General features: G+C 48.3%; 2 protein-coding genes across 5 annotated transcripts in view; one reads left to right on the plus strand and one right to left on the minus strand.

Annotated features, from left to right (window-relative positions):
* The window catches only part of LOC141167149 (uncharacterized), a 1,037,600-nt gene that overhangs the window by 874,543 nt on the left and 136,869 nt on the right, over positions 1–26,188 (plus strand). The gene's annotated exons all lie outside the window — the stretch shown is intronic.
* The window catches only part of LOC141167147 (NACHT, LRR and PYD domains-containing protein 12-like), a 225,452-nt gene that overhangs the window by 162,929 nt on the left and 36,335 nt on the right, over positions 1–26,188 (minus strand). For all 4 annotated transcript variants that reach the window (XM_073654536.1, XM_073654534.1, XM_073654532.1 and 1 more), the window contains 2 exons: positions 16,866–17,029; positions 10,393–10,564 (listed from right to left, as the gene is read on the minus strand). In XM_073654536.1, coding sequence (XP_073510637.1) covers positions 10,393–10,564; positions 16,866–17,029 — 336 coding nt within the window. The remainder of the gene's footprint in view (positions 1–10,392; positions 10,565–16,865; positions 17,030–26,188) is intronic.

The raw sequence follows: 26,188 nt of genomic DNA on the forward strand, positions 1-26,188 counted from the left end.
AAGGAGGGTGATGAGTGGAAGACGGCGTTTAACACTCCGGAGGGGCATTATGAGAACCTTGTCATGCCATTCGGTCTGACTAATGCCCCGGCGGTGTTCCAACACTTTGTTAATGACATTTTTCGCCGCCTGGTGGGACAGTTTGTTGTCATATATCTGGATGATATCTTAATTTACTCGCCGGATCTGGTGTCTCATCAGGAGCACGTTAGGCAGGTGTTACAGATCTTGCGGGATAATAAACTGTATGCCAAATGGGAAAAGTGTGTGTTCGCCGTACAGGAACTCCAGTTTTTAGGCTTCCTGGTTTCAGCGTCCGGTTTTCGTATGGACCCTGGGAAAGTGCGGGCAGTTCTTGAGTGGGATCGGCCAGAGAATCTTAAGGCACTACAACGTTTCCTGGGGTTTGCTAATTATTACCGGAAGTTCATTCGTAATTTCTCGTCCATGGTTAAGCCTCTCACAGACATGACTAAAAAGGGGACGGATTTTTCTAGGTGGTCTGACAAGGCTTGTCAAGCATTCTCCTCCTTGAAAAAATGTTTTGCCTCGGCACCCATACTCATTCAACCTGATGCGTCACAGCCATTCATTGTAGAGGTAGACGCTTCCGAGGTAGGGGTGGGATCAGTATTGTCACAAGGTTCGTCCCCTGGTAAGTGGCATCCGTGCGCCTTTTTCTCTAAAAAATTGTCGTCCGCTGAGAGGAATTACGATGTCGGCAATAGGGAACTCTTGGCCATTAAGTTAGCTTTTGAGGAGTGGCGCCATTTTTTGGAGGGGGCAGTCCATCCGGTCACCGTCATCACCGATCACAAGAACCTGCTATATCTGGAGTCCGCGAAACGTCTGAATCCCAGACAAGCTAGGTGGTCATTGTTTTTTACCAGGTTTAATTTTGTCGTTACATATCGTCCTGGGTCAAAAAATGTAAAGGCGGATGCCTTATCTCATAGTTTCCCTGGGGCCGGGAATACGGACGACCCGATTCCTATCCTTCAGGAGGGGGTGGTGGTTTCGGCAGTATGCTCTGAGCTGGAGGAGGAGGTATTGGAGGCTCAGGGGGACGCCCCTGTTGGACCTCCGGGGAGACTGTTTGTTCCAGATCAGTTGCGACAAAAGGTGATCGAGGCACACCATAACTCAGTTTTTGCAGGACACCCGGGGAGTAGAGCAACTGTGGATCTCCTCTCGCGTCGGTTTTGGTGGCCTAACTTACATAAGGAGGTGGTAACTTTTGTCGCGTCCTGTGGGGTTTGTGCACGCTCTAAGACCTCACATACCCGTCCGTCTGGGGCCCTCTTACCTTTGAAGATCCCGGAGCGTCCTTGGACTCATCTGTCTATGGACTTTATTACGGACCTCCCTCCGTCTTCGGGTAAAACGGTCATACTTGTTGTAGTGGACAGGTTCAGCAAGATGGCACATTTTATCGCTCTTCCGGCTCTCCCTAATGCTAAAACTCTTGCGCAGGTGTTCATTGGGGAGATTGTGAGGCTTCACGGGGTACCCTCCGAGGTGGTGTCAGATCGGGGGTCTCAGTTTGTGTCCAAATTCTGGAAGGCGTTTTGTACACGGCGGGGGATGCATTTATCGTTCTCATCGGCATTTCATCCTCAGACCAATGGTCAGACGGAACGTATGAACCAGAGCTTGGAGACATATCTCCGGTGTTTTGTGTCAGAGAACCAGGAGGACTGGGCTTCTTTCTTACCTCTGGCAGAGTTTGCTCTTAATAATAGGCGGAGCGAGTCCACTGGTAAGTCCCCGTTTTTTGGGGCATATGGTTTTCACCCCCAGTTTTGTACTTTCAGTAGGGGGGGCTCTTCGGGGGTTCCTGAGGAGGAACGATTTTCCTCATCACTCGCTTAAGTATGGAGAGGGGTGCTGAAGAATCTGAATACTATGGGGAACCGATACAAACGTATGGCTGATAGGAGGAGAGTGTCTGGTCCGGACCTAAGTGTGAACGATCAGGTATGGTTGTCTACCAGGAATATAAAACTTAAGGTTCCCTCCTGGAAACTGGGTCCCAGGTTCATCGGGCCGTACAGGATCAGTTCTATAATTAATCCGGTGGCATTCCGTCTTGACCTCCCCCCTACGTTTAAAATTCACAACGTGTTCCACAGATCGTTGCTTAAGAGGTATGTGGCGCCGGTGGTACCGTCACCTTTACCTCCCCCTCCAGTGGTGGTCAATGGTAACTTGGAGTTCCAGGTATTGAGGGTCATCGATTCACGCTTTAATCGCCGGTCCCTTCAGTACCTGGTTCATTGGAAGGGGTATGGTCCTGAGGAGAGGATGTGGGTTCCTGCGTCGGATATTAACGCAGACCGATTAGTTCGGGCCTTCCACACGACTCACCTGGATAAACCTGGCCCTGAGGGTCCGGAGGCCCCTCGTAGAAGGGGGGGTACTGTCACGGGTGTGTCGCCACGAAGATCGTCACGATTACACAGCCTGACTTCTCGCAGCTGATTTTTTGGTGCTTTGTGTTTTTCGGCAGTGAGAGAGTAAATTCTCTCTCTCTCTGTGCTAGACGAGGTTCAGCCTCGCCCAGCTGCAATCAATGCTGCTGTAGTGAGACTCCTTCAAATGCCTGCTGGTCTGTTAGGGAAGTGTCGGTGAAAGCATTTCATGCAGACTAACAGAGCGGATCGTGGTATTTGGAGTTTCAGAGATAAGTGTATTTGGAGTGTTTTCTCCCTTCCTCGCTTTATCATTTATCTCCTTTCCCGTTGGTGTTCCCTCTGTTGTAGTTGTGTAGTTTTTGTATGCAAGGTGGTTTTGGTTTTTCCCTTGTACTGTCTCGTTCGTCTAAGTACTGTGTGTGGGCATATTATTACTTGTCCCCTTTTGTTGTGATCGGGGTCCTTCTCAGCACTAGATTACTTAGGTGCAGGGATCCTCGGGAGGTAGGGGTTACGCTGGCGGCCTGGACCTCTGTACCTTTAACAGTACCTCCAGGTTGAGGGATTAGTCAGGGCCCCAGCTTAGGGTCAGCTTAGGCCCCCTACCTCCAGTATACAGAGACAGCGTGACAATGTCTCAATCCTGCCAAGGACCAGGATCAAGAAGGCCCGGGAGCTTTAGAGTGTGGCTCCACAGCAAATGGGTCCCGGGGAGGATGCAGACGGAGTGGAGCACGCCACCTGTCCTCGCCTACCTGATCTATTCAGTGGGATTCCGGCTGCAAGAGGGGTACCGGCCCCCGACACCCGACCTTGTACTCCACGTCCTGGATGGGAAAGCCCGGTTAGGCCCTGAGGATCCCACCGGGCATCAGATGGAGAGGAATTGCCACCCGTGCCCTAGCCCTGAGAGGAGCTCAGAGGGAGACCCGGCCTATACACGCACGCACAGACGGGAAAGGGTGAAGTCTGTAGTGCAGGAACACTCTGGTGTAGGGTCACTACCGAACACTGGACTTTCTCGGAGGTAGTCGGACCCCCGTCCCTGGTGGCCGCAGGACTCCGCGGGGAGCAGGGAGTCGCCTTCCCGCTGTCATCTCTGAGTGAGTAAAGCCTTGGAAGTTCACCCCTATGGCCTCCGGACTGATCATTATGCGCCATACCATGCGACGCGGTGCCCGTACTCCCCGCACTACTACCCCCTTCATCCTGTCTTGCCTGCCCTGAGGCCTTGCTCCGCCTGTGGGGAGCAGTGAGAACTTTGGCTGCCATGACACCGGGCCTCAGCAGACTGTAGCGGTGCTGGTGACCCTTCACCAGGCACCACAGGTGGCATAGTCGTTAAAATAAGCCACTCAACCCGGACAAGCCCACACCATCTCTTTCTAATGTGACGGCCCAGAGCACGGGTCGGGCCCAGGCCATGGCTGCATCCCATCTCTCCATCACAGGGCCCGACACTGAGTCCCCCAACACCCAGGGTAAAACACGAGCTTCTCTGAGTAGAGGCGTCACAGTTCAACCATAACTCCTAAGCAGCACGCCCGCTGCCTTGGGGTCATATTCGACACTAAACTTTACTTTATTCCCCATATCCCATCACTCACTCGCTCTTGTCACCTGCATCTTAAAAACATCTCCAGAATCCGACCTTTTCTCACCTTTGAAACTGCTAAAACTCTTACTGTCGCTCTTATTCTCATCTGGATTACTGCAACTCTTCTGATCGGCCTCCCTCTCACCATCTCACTCCTCTTCAATCCTTGCTGAATGCGGCAGTCAGGGTCGTATTTCTGTCCAGCCGTTTCACTGATGCCTCCATCTTGTGCCAGTCATTACACTGGTTACCATTCACTTCAGGGTCCAAAATCACTCTCACCGACAAAGCTCTCCACAGTTCTGCGCCGCCTTATATCTCCTTTCTCATCTCTAACTATTGCCCTACACGTGCCTCCGTTCCACAAATGATCTAAGACTAACATCGCCCCATAATCCAAACCTCGCACCTCCGTCTCCATGACTTCTCTCGTGCTGCACCAGTTCTCTGGAATGCTCTACCCCAGACAATCCGGCTGATGCCTAGCCCCCATGTCTTCAAGCGCACTTTAAAAACCAATCTCATGTCAACTCAGTAACCTAACTTTCCCCTGTTCCCTCCATCTAAATATTTTTCAGAATCTGCTCCCTCCTCTTCCTCTGTCTCCACACCCTCCATACACACGATAACTGCACTCGATACTTGATTATTGCACTTAAGCATACTGGCTGATCACCGGATCATGCAGCTTTATATGAAAATCCCTACTTATTCTAATTGCCAGACCTTAAATAACAAGCACTTCTCACCTATTGTGTCCCCCCATTTCCTCGTAGAATATAAGCAGCGAGCAGCCGGAACCTCACTCCTAATGTAACTGTTCACTATCTTACCTTGTATTGAATTTATTGTCTGTACATGTCCCCGCTTAATTGTAAAGTGCTGCGGAATATGTTGGCGCTATATAAAAAAAAATATTATTATTATTATTAACTCTTTATTAATGACCTTGGGGATGGGATTGGGAGTAAAGTGTCAGTCTTTTTTGATGACACCAAAGTATGTAGGGTATTAAAATCTGATCTTGACATTACCATATTGCAGAACGATCTGGATAAGATGACTGAATGGGCAAACACTTGGCAGATTAGGTTTAATGTAGATAAATGTAGAGTAATGCACCTAGGATGGAGAAATCCTATTACTAATAATAATAATAATAATAATTTTTATTTATATAGCGCCAACATATTCTGCAGCACTTTACAATTAAGCGGGGGCATATACAGACAATAAGTTCAATACAAGATGAGACAGTTTAACAGTTACATTAGGAGTGAGGGTCCAGCTGCTCACTGCTTACATTCTACAAGGAAATGGGGGGACACAATAGGTGGAAAGTGCTTGTTACTTCAGGTCAGGCAATTATAATAAGTCGTGATTATCATACAAAGCTGTATGATCCGGTCATCAGCCTGTATGTTCAAGTGCAATACTCAATTACCGAGTGCAGTTATCGTGTGCATGGAGGGTGTAGAGACAGATGAACAGTGGGGGGCAGATTCTGAATAGTATTTAGGAGGGAACAGGGGAAAGTTAGTTTACTGGGTATTTGAGGTGGTCGGCTTGTTTAAAGAGATGGGTTTTTAAAGCACGCTTGAAGACATCGGGGCTAGGCATCAATCGGATCGTCTGGGGTAGAGCATTCCAGAGAACTGGCGCAGCCCGAGAGAAGTCTTGGAGACGGAGGTGCGAGGTTCGGATTATGGCGGATGTTAGTCTTAGGTCATTTGTGGAAAGGAGGGCACGTGTAGGATGATAGACTGAGATGACAGAGGAGATATAAGGTGGTGCAGAACTGTGGAGAGCTTTGTGGGTGAGAGCAATGAGTTTATATTGGACCCTGTAGCAAATGGGTAACCAGTGTAATGACTGGCACAAGGTGGAGGCATCGGTGAAGCGGCTGCACAGAAATACGACCCTGGCTGCCGCATTCAGGACAGATTGGAGAGGGGAAATTTTGGTAAGAGGGAGACCGATGAGAAGAGAGTTGCAGTAGTCCAGACGAGAGTGAATAAGAGCGACAGTAAGAGTTTTAGCAGTTTCAAAAGTGTGAAAAGATCGGATTCTGGAGATGTTTTTAAGATGCAGGTGATGAGCGAGTGAGTGATCGGATACAGGGAGTAAAGGAAAGGTTAGTGTCGAATATGACCCCAAGGCAGCGGGCGTGCTGCTTGGGAGTTATGGTTGAACCCTCCAAGGTAATTTCGATGTTAGGTAGAATTAGGTTAGTAGAGTGGGGGAAACACAAGAAGTTCAGTTTTGGAGAGATTCAGTTTAAGATAGAGGGAGGACATGATGCTAAACACAGCAGACAAACAATCCTTGGTATTTTGTATTAGGGTAGGGGTGATGTCAGGGGAAAAAGTGTATAATTGGGTGTCATCAGCATAGAGATGATACTGGAACCCAAATCTGCTGATTGTTTGTCCAATAGGGGCAGTATACAATGAGAAGAGGAGGGGGCCTAGGACTGAGCCCTGCGGAACCCCGATAGTAAGGGGACGAGGAGAGGAAGAGGAGCCGGCAAAAGATACAGCGAAGGAGCGGTCAGAGAGGTAGGAGGAGAACCAGGAGAGAACAGTGTCCTTGAGGTCGATAGAGCAGAGCATAGTGTGGAGGAGCTGGTGATCCACAGTGTCAAATGCTGCAGAGAGATCCAGGAGAATCAGCAGGGAGCAGTGACCTTTGGATTTGGCTGTTAGTAGATCATTAGAGACTTTAGTGAGGGCAGTTTCAGTGGAGTGTAAAGAGTGGAAACCAGATTGTAGAGGGTCGAGGAGAGAGTTATTTTAGAGATAGTGGATTAGACGGGAGTGGGCCAAGCATTCCAGGAGTTTAGAGATGAAAGGAAGATTAGAGACAGGTCTGTAGTTAGCAGCGCAGTTCTGGTCCAGGGATGGCTTTTTAAGTAAAGGGGTTATGATGGCATGTTTAAATGAGGAGGGAAAGATACCTGAAGAAAGAGAGAGGTTAAATATTTTAGTCAGGTGAGTGGTGACCATCGGTGAGAGGGACTGCAGGAGATGTTAAGGAATGGGGTCACTGTTGCAGGTTGTAGGCCGAGAAGAAGCGAGGAGCTGGGTAACTTCTTCTTCTGTAACAGGCTCAAAGATGGCAAGTAAGCTTGAAGTGTGGCAGGGAAGGGGATCCAGGCACTGAGGAGATTGGCCTGAGATGTCCTGATGGATGTGGTTGATTTTTTCAAAGAAATAAGTGGCCAGATCCTCCCCACTGAGGTTGGTGATGGGGGCCTGTGCGTTAGGTTTCAGGAGGGAGTTTAAGGTCTCGAAAAGTCGTTTTGGATTGTTGGACATTGAAGTGATGATGGTGGTGAAGTAGGATTGCTTGGCCAGATGAAGGGCAGAGTTATAGGTTTTGAGCATGAATTTATAGTGGATGAAGTCCTCTGCTAAAAGAGATTTTCTCCACTGCCGCTCAGCACACCTTGAGCAACGTTGAAGAAAGCGTGTTTGCATCGTGTGCCAGGGCTACCGTTGTCTGTGTCAGGTCTTTCTGCATGTAGAAGGAGCTGCTTCATCTAGGGCACTCTTCAGTGTATTATTGTAGTGTGACAATGCTAAGTCTGGACAGGAGAAGGAGGAGATGGGGGCTAAAGATGTGTGGAGATTGTCCATAAGCTGCTGGGTATTAATGGTACGTGTATTCCTATAAGTGTGGTAAGTGGTGGTGTCCCCGGTGAGGAGACAATTCTTAACAGAGAAGGAAAGAAGGTTATGGTCCGAGAGCGGGAGAGGGGAGTTGGTAAAGTCATCCAGCGAGCAGAGACGGGAAAAAAACAGGTCCAGAGTATTCCCGTCTTCATGGGTAGGAGAATTAGTAAACTGTGAGAGACGGAATGAAGAGGTTAGAGAAAGTAGATGAGAGGCAGATTGGGAGAGAGGATCATCGATGGGGATGTTAAAGTCGCCCATGATGAGGGTGGGGATGTCACAGGATAGAAAGTGAGGAAGCCAGGTGGCAAAGTGATCCAAGAACTGGCGGGAGGAGCCTGGAGGGCGATACATGACCACCACTCGCAGGGAGAAGGGTTTAAAGAGTCTGATGGTGTGGACTTCAAAGGAAGGAAACACAAGTGAGGGAACCAGGGGGATGACCTGGAAAGCATATTGTGAGGAAAGGAGCAGACCAACACCTCCACCCTGTCTGTTGCCAGGTCTGGCGGTATGTCAAAATTTCAGCCCACCGAATGAGAGAGCAGCAGCAGCGGTGGTGTCTGGCTGCTGAATCCAGGTTTCTGTGATAGCCAGAAGGTTAAGGGAATTAGGGAGGAAAAAATCATGGATGTAAGTTAGTTTGTTACACACAGACCGTGCGTTCCAGAGAGCACAATGGAAATCGATAGGAGAGGGCATGCACTGAACGTTAATAAGATTAGCAGGGTTTCTATATGCAGCTGGAGGAGAGTAATATATGCTAGTGGAGGGGGGCCCAGGGTTGGGGGAGATGTCGCCTGCGACTAGTAAAAGGAGAAAGAAGACGATGGTTTGCAGTGGGTGAGGAATGTCTGTAGAGCCTCAGAGTTATACATGGGAGAGGGGAGAAGGGAGGGGTTGATATAGAGAGAGTGCACAGAATGTGTTAAAGGGCGGGCGAGTTGTGAGGAAGCAGCAGTGAAAACAAATAAAAAGCAGATTGATAAGACTAATGCATAATGCAGTATGACTGACCGAGAAGCAGTTTGTATGAATATCTTATGCACCTTACCTGTCTCCTGCCCTGTCCAACTGCCATGTATAACTGCACTTAACTATTGCCCTTCAAATCTATTGCACGCGTGACCCAGCACGCGAGCTATCCCGAGCCAGAGCTGAATATATATAAAATAAAATGTCTGCTAGAGGCCAGCACCAGTTGGTCATACTGAGTACAATAATTAGGCAATTAGCACAGGGCTGGAGCAGGCAATGCTATGTAAGATAAACACAGAGGCCATAAACCAGTGAAATAGAAGGCTTTGAACATTTTAAAGTAGAAACAAGACAACAAAAACAAAAAAGACAAAAATACACAGGACCAAGGAATTAAATACCATGGAAAAATGTTGCTAGAGAATATGACTCTGTTCACACTTATCAGACAGCACACAAACAGATGGATGAATTAAATACCATGGAAAAATGTTGCTAGAGAATATGATTCTGTTCACACTTATCAGACAGCACACAAACAGATGGATGAATTAAATACCATGGAAAAATGTTGCCAGAGAATATGACTCTGTTCACACTTATCAGACAGCACACAAACGGATGGATGAATTAAATACCTGTGTGAAGAAGAAGAAGAGAGGAGAATGGATTATCAGCTTCCGGCCATGTATAACTGCACTTTTAACTATTGCACTTCAAATCTATTGCACTCGTGACCCAGCACGCGTGCTATCCCGAGCCAGAGCTAATGTACATATACATTAGATGGGAGTATACTCGGGACTACAGAACAGGAGCAGGAATTGGATATTCTGGTTATAAGAAAGCTGAGCAGCAGCACTCAATGTCAAGCAGCAGCCGCATAAGCAAACAAGATTTTAGGATGTATGAAAAGAGAGAGAGAAAATCCCGCGATCCCAGCCACTATATCAGCTTTTATAAAGGGGCTGGATGATTTCCTCGATACACATAACATTGTGAGTTATAGTTAAATTAGTGGCAAAATGTACAATTGGAGGAGGAAGGTTGAACTTGATGGACTGAGGTCTTTATTCAACCTATGAACTATGTTTGTCCCCGCTGACCATAAGAGCTTACACTCTACAGGAGAGAGAGGAACCCACTGACATAAGAGCTTACACTCTACAGGAGAGAGAGAGGACCCCACTGTCCATAAGAGATGACACTCTACAGGAGAGAGAGGACTCCACTGACTATAAGAGCTTACACTCTACAGGAGAGAACCACACTGACTATAAGAGCTTACACTCTACAGGAGAGAACCACACTCACCATAAGAGCTTACACTCTACTGGAGAGAATGGACCCCGCTGATCATAAGAGCTTGCACTCTACAGGAGAGAGAGGATCCCGCTGACCATAAGAGCTTACACTCTACAGGAGAGAGAGGACCCCACTGATCATAAGAGCTTACACTCTACATGAGAGAGAGGACCCCACTGACCATAACAGCTTACACCCTACAGGAGAGAGAGGACCCCACTGACCATAAGAGCTTACACTCTACAGGAGAGAGAGGACCCCACTGACCATAAGAGCTGACACGCTACAGGAGAGAGAGGACCCCACTGACCATAAGAGCTTACACTCTGTGTGTCCAGTTTACTGGTATATATCATTGATTGCTGTGATCATTGTATATTATGATAACCCGTATTTCCTGACTGTCTTGTCCCATACACCTTACCTCTTTTACTCAGCTCCTCCAGTACAGCGTTCAGGGCACTGTAATAATAATTCCTCTGTATCTCATATAGATCGCTCCAAAATCCTATCATAGTTTCTCTTCTTCCGTCATAAATATCCTGTATCAATGTCCGGGCCAGGTTTTTTTTATCATTTGTTAGATTCCAGTATTTCTAGAACGCAAAAAAAGAAGACACATTATGGTTGTTACACATATATACATTATAACTAAGAGTCAACCTGCACAGTTATTTCATGCTTTTCTGAAATGTCCTGACTGAGAATATAATATATGGAAAGGTTGGGGAGACAATCACCAAGTAAAAATCAGACAATACCCGAGAATCTATTGATCCCTCATGTATGTATGATAGTGGTATATACAGGTGCATCTCACAAAATTAGAATATCATCAAAAAGTTAATTTATTTCAGTTCTTCAATGCAAAAAGTGACACTCCTATATTATATAGAGTCATTACAAACAGAGGGATCTATTTCTAGTGTTTATTTCTGTTAATGTTGATGATTATGGCTTACAGCCAATGAAAACACAAAAGTAATTATCTCAGTAAATTAGAATAATTAACAAAAAACACCTGCAAAGACTTCCTAAGCATTTAAAAAGGTCCCTTAGACTGTTTCAGTAGGCTCCACAATCATGAGGAAGACTGCTGACTTGACAGATGTCCAGAAGGCAGTCATTGACACACTCCACAAGGTCCAGAGTCTGGAGGAAGAGTGGAGAGGCCACAATCCAAGCTGCTGGAGGTCTGGTGTGAAGTTTTCACAATCAGTGATGGTTTGGGGGGCCATGTCATCTGCTGGTGTAGGTCCACTGTGTTTTATCAAGACTAAAGTCAGCGCAGCCGTCTACCAGGACATTTTACAGCACTTCATGCTTCCCTCTGCTGACTCTATATAATAGATCCCTCTGTGTGTCATGACTCTATATAATAGATCACTCTGTGTGTAATGACTCTATATAATAGATCCCTCTGTGTGTAATGACTCTATATAATAGATCCCTCTGTGTGTAATGACTCTATATAATAGATCCCTCTGTGTGTAAAGACTCTATATAATAGATCCCTCTGCGTGTAATGACTCTATATAATAGATCCCTCTGCGTGTAATGACTCTATATAATAGATCCATCTGTGTGTAATGACTCTATATAATAGACCCTCTGTGTGTAATGACTCTATATAATAGACCCTCTGTGTGTAATGACTCTATATAATAAATCACTCTGCGTGTAATGACTCTATATAATAGATCCCTCTGTGTGTAATGACTCTATATAATAGATCGCTCTGCGTGTAATGACTCTATATAATAGATCCCTCTGTGTGTAATGACTCTATATAATAGATCCCTCTGTGTGTAATGACTCTATATAATAGATCCCTCTGTGTGTAATGACTCTATATAATAGATCCCTCTGTGTGTAATGACTCTATATAATAGATCGCTCTGCGTGTAATGACTCTATATAATAGATCCCTCTGTGTGTAATGACTCTATATAATAGATCCCTCTGTGTGTAATGACTCTATATAATAGATTCCTCTGTGTGTAATGACTCTATATAATAGATCCCTCTGTGTGTAATGACGCTATGTAGTGCCGGCGTCCCTGCCCTCTGCTAGGCAGGGACGCTGTTCCCCTCACCGCTCTGCTCCGTGCCCGGCGTCCCTCTCCCGCTCTGCTGGCAGCGCGCGCTCCTTCCCGGCCACTGTGCTTAGGGCGCGCGCGCGCGCCCTCCCTCCCTCTTAAAGGGGCCGCGCGCGCCGTCCTAAGGAGTCCCCGGCCAATGGCCGGAGGACTTTACCATATATAAGGCACCTCCTCCAAAATGGAGGTGCCCGAGCAATGTTGTTGCACCGTTCTACTCTGCTTCAGCCCTCAGGTCCCGTTGCCAGTTACCTGCCAGTTACCTGCCAGATTCCTGCCAGCTTGCTGTCCTAATCCTGCCTGATTTCCTGTTACCTGCCTGCCTGCCTGAGGTCCGACGGTCTGCCTTACAACTCCGGTCAGTCTGTCTAAGGACCAACTTGCCCGCTCACCTGGGAGCGCACATCAGCTACCTGCCTGCTTGCCTGAGGTCCGACGGTCTGCCTTTCAACTCCGGTCAGTCTGTCTATGGACCAGCTTGCCCGCTCACCTGGGAGCGCTTCTCCGCTACCTGCCTGCTTGCCTGCCCGGGGGTTCCGCTGTCACGTGCTGGGACCACCAGCTATTCCAGAGACTCTTGCCCGCTCACCTGGGAGCGCTTCTCCGCTACCTGCCTGCTTGCCTACCTGGAGGCTCCGCCGTCACGTGCTGTGACCACCTGCTATTCCAGAGACTCTCGCTTTCTCACCTGGGAGCACACATCCTCCATCTGCCTTGCTAGCCTACCTGGAGGTTCAGCCATCACAGGTCGTACCTACCCTTTACCTAGAGACTGCCCCGGTCACTTGCCGTGACCTCCAGCCCGTTCTTCCAGAGACTGCCCCGGTCACTTGCCGTGACCTCCAGCCCGTTCTTCCAGAGACTGCCCTGATCACTTGCCGTGACCTCCTGCCCGTACACCCAGAGACTGTCCCGGTCACCTGCTGTGACTGCCTGCCTGGTCGCCACCCGCTCCCTTACAAGGACCGCTCCCTTGTATAGTAGCCCAGAGGTTCCGCCTCCCAGACCCGTTACACGCTATATAATAGATCCCTCTGTGTGTAATGACTCTATATAATAGATCCCTCTGTGTGTAATGACCCTTTATAATAGATCCCTCTGTGTGTAATGACTCTATATAATAGATCCCTCTGCGTGTAATGACTCTATATAATAGATCGCTCTGCATGTAATGACTCTATATAATAGATCGCTCTGTGTGTAATGACTCTATATAATAGATCCCTCTGTGTGTAATGACTCTATATAATAGATCCCTCTGTGTGTAATGACTCTATGTAATAGATCCCTCTGCGTGTAATGACTCTATATAATAGATCGCTCTGCGTGTAATGACTCTATATAATAGATCCCTCTGTGTGTAATGACTCTATATAACAGATCCCTCTCTGTGTAATGACTATATAATAGATCGCTCTGCGTGTAATGACTCTATAATAGATCCCTCTGTGTGTAATGACTCTATATAATAGATCCCTCTGTGTGTAATGACTCTATATAATAGATTCCTCTGTGTGTAATGACTCTATATAATAGATCCCTCTGTGTGTAATGACTCTATATAATAGATCCCTCTGTGTGTAATGACTCTATATAATAGATCCCTCTGTGTATAATGACTCTATATAATAGATTCCTCTGTGTGCAATGACTCTATATAATAGATCCCTCTGTGTGTAATGACTCTATATAATAGATCCCTCTGTGTGTAATGACTCTATATAATAGATCCCTCTGTGTGTCATGACTCTATATAATAGATCACTCTGTGTGTAATGACTCTATATAATAGATCCCTCTGTGTGTAATGACTCTATATAATAGATCGCTCTGCGTGTAATGACTCTATATAATAGATCCCTCTGTGTGTAATGACTCTATATAATAGATCCCTCTGTGTGTAATGACTCTATATAATAGATTCCTCTGTGTGTAATGACTCTATATAATAGATCCCTCTGTGTGTAATGACGCTATGTAGTGCCGGCGTCCCTGCCCTCTGCTAGGCAGGGACGCTGTTCCCCTCACCGCTCTGCTCCGTGCCCGGCGTCCCTCTCCCACTCTGCTGGCAGCGCGCGCTCCTTCCCGGCCACTGTGCTTAGGGCGCGCGCGCCCTCCCTCCCTCTTAAAGGGGCCGCGCGCGCCGTCCTAAGGAGTCCCCGGCCAATGGCCGGAGGACTTTACCATATATAAGGCACCTCCTCCAAAATGGAGGTGCCCGAGCAATGTTGTTGCACCGTTCTACTCTGCTTCAGCCCTCAGGTCCCGTTGCCAGTTACCTGCCAGTTACCTGCCAGATTCCTGCCAGCTTGCTGTCCTAATCCTGCCTGATTTCCTGTTACCTGCCTGCCTGCCTGAGGTCCGACGGTCTGCCTTACAACTCCGGTCAGTCTGTCTAAGGACCAACTTGCCCGCTCACCTGGGAGCGCACATCAGCTACCTGCCTGCTTGCCTGAGGTCCGACGGTCTGCCTTACAACTCCGGTCAGTCTGTCTATGGACCAGCTTGCCCGCTCACATGGGAGCGCTTCTCCGCTACCTGCCTGCTTGCCTGCCCGGGGGTTCCGCTGTCACGTGCTGGGACCACCAGCTATTCCAGAGACTCTTGCCCGCTCACCTGGGAGCGCTTCTCCGCTACCTGCCTGCTTGCCTACCTGGAGGCTCCGCCGTCACGTGCTGTGACCACCTGCTATTCCAGAGACTCTCGCTTGCTCACCTGGGAGCACACATCCTCCATCTGCCTTGCTAGCCTACCTGGAGGTTCAGCCATCACAGGTCGTACCTACCCTTTACCTAGAGACTGCCCCGGTCACTTGCCGTGACCTCCAGCCCGTTCTTCCAGAGACTGCCCCGGTCACTTGCCGTGACCTCCAGCCCGTTCTTCCAGAGACTGCCCTGATCACTTGCCGTGACCTCCTGCCCGTACACCCAGAGACTGTCCCGGTCACCTGCTGTGACTGCCTGCCTGGTCGCCACCCGCTCCCTTACAAGGACCGCTCCCTTGTATAGTAGCCCAGAGGTTCCGCCTCCCAGACCCGTTACACGCTATATAATAGATCCCTCTGTGTGTAATGACTCTATATAATAGATCCCTCTGTGTGTAATGACCCTTTATAATAGATCCCTCTGTGTGTAATGACTCTATATAATAGATCCCTCTGCGTGTAATGACTCTATATAATAGATCGCTCTGCGTGTAATGACTCTATATAATAGATCGCTTTGTGTGTAATGACTCTATATAATAGATCCCTCTGTGTGTAATGACTCTATATAATAGATCCCTCTGTGTGTAATGACTGTATGTAATAGATCCCTCTGCGTGTAATGACTCTATATAATAGATCGCTCTGCGTGTAATGACTCTATATAATAGATCCCTCTGTGTGTAATGACTCTATATAATAGATCCCTCTCTGTGTAATGACTATATAATAGATCGCACTGCGTGTAATGACTCTATAATAGATCCCTCTGTGTGTAATGACTCTATATAATAGATCCCTCTGTGTGTAATGACTCTATATAATAGATTCCTCTGTGTGTAATGACTCTATATAATAGATCCCTCTGTGTGTAATGACTCTATATAATAGATCCCTCTGTGTGTAATGACTCTATATAATAGATCCCTCTGTGTATAATGACTCTATATAATAGATTCCTCTGTGTGCAATGACTCTATATAATAGATCCCTCTGTGTGTAATGACTCTATATAATAGATCCCTCTGTGTGTAATGACTCTATATAATAGATCCCTCTGTGTGTCATGACTCTATATAATAGATCACTCTGTGTGTAATGACTCTATATAATAGATCCCTCTGCGTGTCATGACTCTATATAATAGATTCCTCTGCATGTAATGACTCTATATAATAGATCCCTCTGTGTGTAATGACCCTATATAATAGATCCCTCTGTGTGTAATGACTCTATATAATAGATCACTCTGTGTGTAATGACTCTATATAATAGATCACTCTGTGTGTAATGACTCTATATAATAGATCCCTCTGTGTGTAATGACTCTATATAATAGATCCCTCTGCGTGTCATGACTCTATATAATAGATTCCTCTGCGTGTAATGACTCTATATAATAGATCCCTCTGTGTAATGACCCTATATAATAGATCCCTCTGTGTGTAATGACCCTATATAATAGATCCCTCTGTGTGTAATGACTCTATATAATAGATCACTCTGTGTGTAATGACTCTATATAATAGATCACTGTGTAATGACTCTATATAATAGATCCCTCTGTGTGTAATGACTCTATATAATAGATCACTGTGTAATGACTCTATATAATAGATCCCTCTGCATGTAATGACTCTATATAATAGATCCCTCTGTGTGTAATGACTCTATATAATAGATCCCTCTGTGTGTAATGACTCTATATAATAGATCACTGTGTAATAACTCTATATAATTGATCCCTCTGCATGTAATGACTCTATATAATAGATCCCTCTGTGTGTAATGACTCTATATAATAGATCCCTCTGTGTGTAATGACTCTATATAATATCGGAGTTTCACTTCTAGTATCGAAGAACTGAAATAAATTAACTTTTTGATGATATTCTAATTTAATGAGATCCACCTGGACTGGATTATTAACTTTCAGGGTAAGAAACGTTGCCTCCACCACACTGAGAAATATTTCCATGAATAAATGAAGCACAATTAATATTCAGCCCCTCAGGGAAATCGGGTTGAGGACATTTTGTAGACTAAATTGTGGCTACAATACAAGTAACACAACCGGATGTTCGCGTCTCTCACATAAACATCTGGGATATTCCGGAGTCTCAGCTTGGGCAGAAGTAAATCCGGCCTTAAGTCCTCCACAATGTAGAGCAGATCATCCCAGAAATATCTATATATCATCCTCAGTGTATCATCTTCATACTGACAAAGCTGCTGGTAGAATTGCCGGGCCTCATTATCTAGGAAAGGAAGGAGACACAAGAGTAAATTCTTCCAGAAGAAGTAGAAGACTCTCCGAAATCACTTACACTATTCCAATATTAGGAAATTCACAACCATCCGTAAATTACAGCACAATTTACAGAAGATATTTTTATTTGCATCTATATTTATTTGCCAAGAATTTTATAAACGCAGAAATTTTGAAGTAAAATTCAGAAAATTGCACTTGCAGGCTCCCTGCCCAGCTGTCCTGGCTCCGTCACACCATGAGGCTGGTTAGCAAGGATCCCGAGCATGCGCAGGCCCCCATAAAGATGCCGGGAGCAGTGCAGGGACATGGAGCGGCGGGGCACGCAGGCGTACACTATAGGCCGTCATAGGGTGAAGAAAGAGAAGAGTAGATATGGGCACAAGACAAGACGTACATTATACATCAAGGAAAATAATTCCTATATGGCTGTATAAAGATTATCATAAACATATGTGTCAAAACACAGCAGTACAATGTAGTGTTCAAAGAACTATCAATGTATGATGAGTTGCGCTCCCATCCATATGTTTCAGTGTTGTCCAATGTCCATAAATCATGTCTTGTCTCCGGCCATGCGCGGCCTTCCTTGATTGCCATTGGTGATGCCTTGTGACACGCGCGGTGGAGTTTGCAGGCGCTGGCATGCTGAGCCATCATTGGTCTAAAGAGACCCTGTGCTTGCAGGTCTTAGCGGTCAAAATATCAGTTAAAGGTCCAATTTTTTATTCCCCTCAAGGAAGCAGAAACACATGTAACGTGAAACGCGCGTTGGGGATTATTTCCACTTGTGAAAGCCATTATATAGCTAAGAGTAAGGGTGAAATATTTACAGCTAATATCTAATAATGCACAGGTACTTTGATTATTCTACGGATGTTTTATAGTTTCACTGTGATAATGATCTCTTATTGAGAGGTCTCTATATACCATTGATTGGTGCTGTCATTATAACTTATTAGACATCCTTGTTCCTCTATGGTAGGATGCATATCCCATATTTGCACTATAGCTGACTATTTATTATGTGTCATTAGGGTTTCTGGTTCTTTGTCATCCTGTTCTTTATTCTCATGTAACTATGTGTTATTCTTATGATACTTTTTCTCAATAAAAATACATAACTCCTTTGTTTTCTGATTACACCACACTTTATACAGAGGTACCTGTCAGTCACTGATGGGACCGCCCACTGGACCCATAATCCCAGAAAGTACAGAGGATTAAATGATTAAATCACAGGTTATACTGAATCCATTGAAAACTATACATCAATCTGCTCCGCTCCTCCTGCTTTATAACATGGTAGAGCCCCAGGAATGAAACTTCCAGAACAAAAAAAATACATTTCTCAGTTTTAGCAAATAAAGAGTTCTCCCTCTACCTTTGTAATACAACATGGACATGTTGCTGGTGAGAGTCCAAATTGGGCGAGAAAATTAGAATATTATCCAGGTAAATCACAAGAAATGCAATCAGAGAAAATATTATTCATAAAATTTTGAAAAACAGCTGGTGCATTGGATAATCCAAGTGGGATGACAAGATTTTCAAAAGACCCTCAGATGTTAAGAACATTGTTTTCCACTCATCACCCTTTGAAATGTGTATTTAATTGCAAGACCCTATAAGAGCAAGTTTAGAAAACAACATAGCCCCCCAGAAACTGATTATATATAGTACAGACCGAAAGTTTGGACACACCTTCTCATTTAAAGATTTTTCTGTATTTTCATGACTATGAAAATTGTACATTCACACTGAAGGCATCAAAACTATGAATTACCACATGTGGAATTATATACTTAACAAAAAAGTGCGAAACAACCGAAAATATGTCTTATATTCTAGGTTCTTCACAGTAGCCACCTTTTGCTTTGATGACTGCTTTGCACACTCTTGGCATTCTCTTGATGAGCTTCAAGAGGTAGTCACCAGAAATGGTCTTCACTTCACAGGTGCGCCATGTCAGGTTTAATAAGTGGGATTTCTTGCATTATAAATGGGGTTGGGACCATCAGTTGTGTTGTGCAGAAGTCAGGTGGATACACAGCTAATAGTATAAGACATATTTTCAGTGAGGTGGGTAAGTATTCTTAACCTTGATTTTGTTCAGTTCTCAGAATTTGAGGTAGGGATGGAGGCCACCATCTTTCTTTGCTTCAAGTAAAAAATCAGCAGCTACAGTAAAGGAGGGAGAACAGATAGGACTAGTGATGAGCGAGCATGTTCGTTACTGCTTGGTGCTCGCCTGAGCATCCCACTGCTCGCTACTGCTCGGTGCTCGCCGAGTATTTCCGGGGTTGCTCGGTGGGAGCTTGGGTCCCCTCTCAGCATGCTTGGTGCTCTTTAGAGCGCCAATAAACATGCAGGGATTGTCTTCCACTCATTGTAATGCTGCAGCCATGTTGGTTGTGGCATTACAGTGATTGGCTGGCCGCACAGCATCATCGGGTCTATATCAGACCTGGCGCCGCCATGCTCATCACAGTCACTCCGGATCAGACAGTGTAGGGAGAGCTGCTGCTGCATCAGAGAGAGATTTGCTTGTGTATTAGGTAGTGTAGGGCAAAAAACCGTACATTACACATATCCATCTTAACAAACAGTCCTTCTGAGGACTAATCTATCTGCAGAGATATCAGGCAGGCAGTGTATATAGGCACGCAGGCAGTGTATATAGGCAGGCAGTGTATATAGCAGACTGCAGTGCATATAGCACAAGAGGCTCCATTCCAATTCTGCCTTCTGCTGCTGTTAGATATTTCTATACAAAGGCCCAGGTCTCAGGGGCCAGGAATACTTTTCTTTGGATCTTAATCCTCATTATTTGCTCAAAAAGCAATCCAGAGAACACCGTTTTTCTGCGCCATTTGCTTGTTGGCACTGCAGAATACAGCCAGGTCCTTTCCATATTACAGCGCTAGAAATCCAGGTATTTAAAACTGTGTTTTCTCCATCACACGGATCACATATACGTTGTCAGAAAATACTGCCATTTTTGGCCTCCATTAAAAATTTCCTTTAGTGCAGTTTGCTGTTCAAACTACTTACCTACAGGCCAGGTATTTAAAACTCTGTTTTCTTTGTCACACGGATCACATATAAGTTCGCTCCAAACTCAGTAATTTGGAAGATACTGTCCTACATTTAAAATGGGCAAGGCACGTGGCAAGGGACGGGGAACTGGACGTGATGGTAATAGTGCATGCAGAGGCCGAAGACAAGGCAGTGGGCAAGCTGAAATTGTGCCACAACAAACACCCACATCTTCTCGCCTGACCTTCCTGTCCCAATTTCTAGGGGACCACAGCACACCACTATTGAACCCAGAGCAGTGTCAAAAGGTTGTTGGTTGGATAGCGGATAATGCTTCCAGTCACTTAGCCACCACCACCACCACCCTGTCTTCCACACGGTCAAGTCTCAGTAGCCGTGAGTATGGACCGCATATTCCTCACCCTGATCCTCCTTCCTCCCACCATGCCGAGTACCCAGAGACAACTGATCCCACACTTGGACACTCTGAAGAGCTGTTCACTTTTCATTTATAGATTTGGGTCTCTCGCCTGGTCCACTTGAAGCGGGGCAAGAGGAGATCGCGTGTAGCGATGCCCAAATATTTGAGCAGCCACGGACACACGAAGGCGAGGGTGGGAAAGTGTCACAAGAGGTGGACGATAATGAGACACAATTGCCAGAAAGTCAGGAGGAGGACCAGGGTGCAGAAGTGGAAGACGAGGTGGTGGATGATATAGTAACTGACCCAACCTGGCAGGAGGACATGCAGAGCGAGGACAGCAGCACACAGGGGGAGGGAGGCAGAGCACCCCAACAGGCAGGAAGAAGCAGTGTGGTGGCCACAGACAGAAGACAGGCAACCATTCCCCGTAACACCAACACGAAGGAAATTGCCAGTACAACTGTTAGGTCTTCCCGAGTCTGGTTGTTTTTTAAAGACTCTGCCGATAACCCCAAAAAGACCATTTGCTCCACCTGCCAGGCCAGAATCAGCAGGGGTGGCAAAAAGACCAGCCTGACCACCACCAGCATGATCAGGCACATGGCAGCAAAGCACCCGACTTTGTGAGCCAAACCCCAGGGTCCAGGAATAGTGTCTGCAGGTGGCACCATTGCTTCTTCCGCTGTTGTGCATGCAAGCCAATCCCCTGTCCATGGTGCATGCGAAGATGCCTCCTGCCCTGCACCTGTCATTGCACACTCTCAAGTAGCAGCATCAGGAAGCATGTCCATGTCCTTGTCCCAGCGCAGCATTCAGTTGTCCATACCCCAGTCCTTGGAACGCAAGCGCAAATATGCAGCCAACGCCCCACAGGCCACAGTACTAAATTCTCACATTTCACGACTGCTTGCAATTGAAATGTTGCCTTTTAGGCTAGTAGAGACGGAAGCATTCCGCAACCTGATGGCGGTGTCCGTCCCTCGGTACTCGGTCCCCAGCCGCCACTATTTCTCTCAGTGTGGCATCCCCCCATTACACAAGCATGTGTCCAAAAACATTAGCCGTGCCCTCAACAATGCAGTTACCGGGAAAGTCCACCTAACCACAGACACGTGGACAAGTGCTTGTGGGCAGGGACGGTACATCTCGCAGACGGCACACTGGGTTAACATAATGGAATCCGGGACCCAGTCGGACCTTGGGACGGAACACGTCCTTCCGATGCAAAGGATTGCGGGCCCTAGGACAATCAGAGTTGCCCCCACGGTCTACAGGTTGTCACGGATGCGGGTGGTGGAACCTCTGTGCTGCGGTGCAAGGAGGGACACAGAGGGGCGTATCTAAGTATTCACTCGGACCGACCTAGGTCGTACGGCGGCTAACGACTCCGTGACCAGGGAGGGACCGAGCAGAGGGACCAGGTGCTACTCTGGGGACGACCTTGTAAGAGAGCAGGTGACTCCCACGGGTCAGATGGCTGAGACTGACTGATACTGCAGATGGGCACAGCAGGCAGGCTGATGAGAGATCCGGGTAGATGAACTGGCAGAGACAGCAGGCGAAAGGCGGGAGCCTCTAGGTAGGCTGTCAGGTGGTCATGGCAAGTGATGGGCAGGAGCCTCCGGGTAGGCAGACAGGTGGTCATGGCAAGTGACCGGCGGGAGCCTCTAGGTAGGCTGTCAGGTGGTCACAGCAAGTGACGGACAGGAGCCTCTGGGTAGGCAGACAGGTGGTCACGGCAAGTGACAGGCGGGAACCTCCAGGTAGGCTGACAGGTAACAGGCAGGTGCTCCCAGGTAAGCAGGCGGGTGAAGCCCATAGACAGACTGGTGGACTGAACGGAAGACAGACTGTCAGGCTGGAGAGTAGTCAGGCTGGAAGACTGGACTGATTGTCAGGCTGGCGGGCAGGACTAGTAGTCAGGCAAGCAGCGGGACCTGAGGGCTGAAGCAGACGTAAGTACACTGCATCAACTATTGCTCGGACACCTACATTTTGGAGGAGGTGCCTTATATATGGGAGGACCTCCGGCAATTGGCCGAGGACTCCTTAGAGGGACGAGCGTGGCCCCTTTAAGAGGAAGGGAGCGCGCTCGCGCGCGCCCTAAGCAGAGTGCCCGGGAAGCTGTGCGCACCGGCAGCAGAAGCAGGAAGAGGAGCGCTGGAGGGCGCCGGGCAGGGAGCGCGGCGGGGAGAGGGAAGCATCTCTGCCTGGCAGAGGGCAGAGACGCCGATGCTACACAGGTCCTGCACCTCATCCTCCTCAGCCTCCTCCTCCTCTTCAGCCTCCTTCTCCGAAATGACCACATCAGTCACAAACTGGAAGCACTGCAGCACTGCCTCCAAGCTGGATACGTGGAATGAACTGACTCTCTATGCCTTGGAGGTCCTGGCCTGCCCTGCCGCCAGCGTTTTATCAGAGCGGGTTTTTAGTGCCGCTGGTGGAGTTATAACTGATAAGCGCTTCCGCCTGTCAACTGAAAATGCTGACAGGCTGACTCATAAAAATGAACAAGGGCTGGATTGGGCCAGACTTCTCAACACCACCGAATGATAGCAGTGTAACATAAACTCAAATCCAGTGTCTTTTCTTAGGAGGTGTATTCCCATGCACCTTTTCACACCCACACATGGGTATACGGTTCCTGATTTTGGCTATTTGCTCTTGACTGTAGCGTCGGCGTCCCTGCCCCCTGCTAGGCAGGGACGCTGTACCCCTCACCTCTCCGCTCCGAGCCCGGCGTCCTCCTTCCGCTCTGCTGGCAGCGCGCGCTCCTTCCCGGCCACGGTGCTTAGGGCGCGCGCGCTCCCCCCCTCTTAAAGGGGCAGCGCGCACCGTCCTAAAGAGTCCCCGGCCAATGGCTGGAGGACTTCACCATATATAAGGCACCTCCTCCAAAATGGAGGTGCCCGAGCAATGTTGTTGCACTGTTCACTACTCTGCTTCAGCCCTCAGGTCCCGTTGCCTGTTACCTGCCAGTTACCTGCCTGTTACCTGCCAGTTTCCTGCCAGTTTGCTGCCTGATTCCTGCCTGTCATCCGCTTTCCTGCTTGCTAGCCTGAGGTCCGACGGTCTGCCTTCCGACACCTGTCAGTCTGTCTATGGACCAGCTTGCCTGCTCACCTGGGAGCGCTCACCTGCTACCTGTCTGTTAGCCTACCTGGAGGCTCCGCCATCACGTGCTGTGACCATCTGCCAGTCCAGAGACTCTTGCCTGCTCACCTGGGAGCGCTCATCTGCTATCTGCCAGTTAGCCTGCCTGTAGGCTCCGCTGTCACATGCTGTGACCACCTGCTTATCCAGAGACTCTCGCCTGCTCACCTGGGAGCACTCATCTGCATCCGCCTGTTAGCCTGCCTGGAGGCTCCGCCCTCACATGCTGTGACCACCTGCTTATCCAGAGACTCTCGCCTGCTCACCTGGGAGCACACACCTGCCATCCGCCTGCTAGCCTACCTGGAGGCTCAGCCGTCACAGGTCGTACCAACCCTACACCCAGAGACTGCCCCGGTCACTTGCTGTGACCTCCTGCCCGTTTACCCAGAGACTGTCCCGGTCACTTGCCGTGACCTCCTGCCCGTTCACCCAGAGACTGCCCCGGTCACTTGCTGTGACCTCCTGCCCGTCTACCCAGAGACTGTCCCGGTCACTTGCCGTGACCTCCTGCCCATTTACCCAGAGACTGTCCCGGTCACCTGCTGTGACTACCTGCCCGTCTTCCCTGGTCACCACCCGCTTCCTTACAAGGATCGCCCCCTTGTATAGTTGCTCAGAGGTTCCGCCTCCCAGACCCGTTACAGTTTGCTCGGGCCATGGAACCCGGTGGTACCCAATCTCCCTCGCTCTCGGACCTATGTCATGAACTGTCCCGTCAGAGGTCCCAACAGGAGTCCATCCTGGGTCACCTGCGGAATGTCAACTCTCGCCTGGACACTCTGACTGCTCCACCAGCAACCACCGCTAGTGTTATGACTCGCAACCCGGCAGCGCCGCTGCCCACCAATACCATGGTATCCTGTCCTGGACCCCGGCTTTCCGCACCTCCTCGCTACGGAGGCGACCCCGCTCAAGCTCGGGGCTTCATTAACCAGTGCACCCTGCACTTCGAACTCTTGTCCCACCAGTTTATCTCCGACCGGTCCAAAGTGGCCTTTATCATGTCCCACCTCATGGGGGAGGCTCTGGCTTGGCTGAATCCTCTATGGGAGAGAGGAGACCCTCTGGTGTCCGACTTGTCAGCCTTTCTCACGGCTTTCCGGAGAGTCTTCGATGAACCCGGACGGAAGACCTCATCCGCATCGTCTCTGCTACGACTCCATCAGGGAGATCTCACCGTGGGCCAATATGCCATACCGTTCCGTACCCTTGCCTCGGAGCTGGCCTGGGATAACGATGCTCTGGTGTCTGTCTTCTGGGAGGGTCTGTCCGGCCGTATTAAAGATGAACTCGCCGGTCGGGACATTCCTACCACTCTCGACGACTTAATAACTCTTGCCACCCGGATTGACCTACGGTTCCAGGAGCGCGCCAAAGAGGTCTCTCGTGAGAGAAGGTTTCCACGTCTAGCTCCCATCTTCCAGAAACCCGTTATTCCCTCCGTTTCTCCCCAGGCACACTCTCCTGAGCCTATGCAGGTCGACCAGACCAAGATGGTCAAAACCCGTCAAGACTTACGCCGTGCCGAGGGGAGCTGCTTCTACTGTGGCAGTAAGGAGCACCGGATCCGTACCTGCCCGGAGAGGTCGGGAAACGCCTGTGTCTAGGATCGCTCAGAGAGGTCGTCCTAGACAAGAATAAATCCTCTCCATCTCTGCTGTTGTCAGTCTCAATCGTCTGCGGGGAGAACCGTTATTTCGAACTAGCCCAACTTGACTCTGGAGCAGCCGGGAATCTTATTTCACAGTCCCTGGTAGAGAAATACCACATCCCCACCAAACCTCTGGCTGTACCCTTATCTGTCGCTGCCGTGGATGGGGGCCTCTTACCACGTCCCATCCAACTCATCACCGAATCCATTACTCTGCAGGTGGGAATGCTGCATTCTGAGAGTATCTCCTTTCATGTTCTGCCTGGACTCTCTCATGCCCTCTTGCTAGGCCTACCTTGGCTCCAGAGACATGCACCCGTGCTTGACTGGCAGACCGGAGAAGTCCTTCGCTGGGGACAGGACTGCCATAAGACTTGTTTGGTCCCCATCCATCCTTCTCCTACCCCAGCTAATCTACCTGGACTTCCGATTCCTTATTGGTCATATGCTGATGTCTTTAATAAAAAGGAGGCAGAGACACTACCCCCTCATAGACCATACGACTGCCCTATCGACCTGTTACCTGGTACTACTCCTCCCCGTGAGCGTATTTACCCATTGTCCGCTGCTGAGACCCGGTCTATGTCCAAATATATTGAGGAGAACCTGGCCCGGGGATTTATCCGGAAATCTACCTCCCCGGCGGGAGCAGGCTTCTTCTTCGTTAAAAAGAAGGACGGCTCTCTCCGTCCCTGCATAGACTATAGAGGCCTAAACCAGATCACGGTGAAGAATAAGTACCCCCTTCCGCTCATTCCGGAATTATTTGATCGTCTGAGGGGGGATAGAATCTTCACCAAACTGGACCTTCGTGGGGCGTACAACCTGGTCCGTATCCGTCAGGGGGATGAATGGAAGACGGCATTCAACACACGGGA

The sequence above is a fragment of the Phyllobates terribilis genome, unplaced genomic scaffold, assembly GCF_046119375.1.
Source record: "Phyllobates terribilis strain yellow unplaced genomic scaffold, ASM4611937v1 Scaffold_11__3_contigs__length_659146591, whole genome shotgun sequence".
Lineage (NCBI taxonomy): Eukaryota > Metazoa > Chordata > Amphibia > Anura > Dendrobatidae > Phyllobates > Phyllobates terribilis.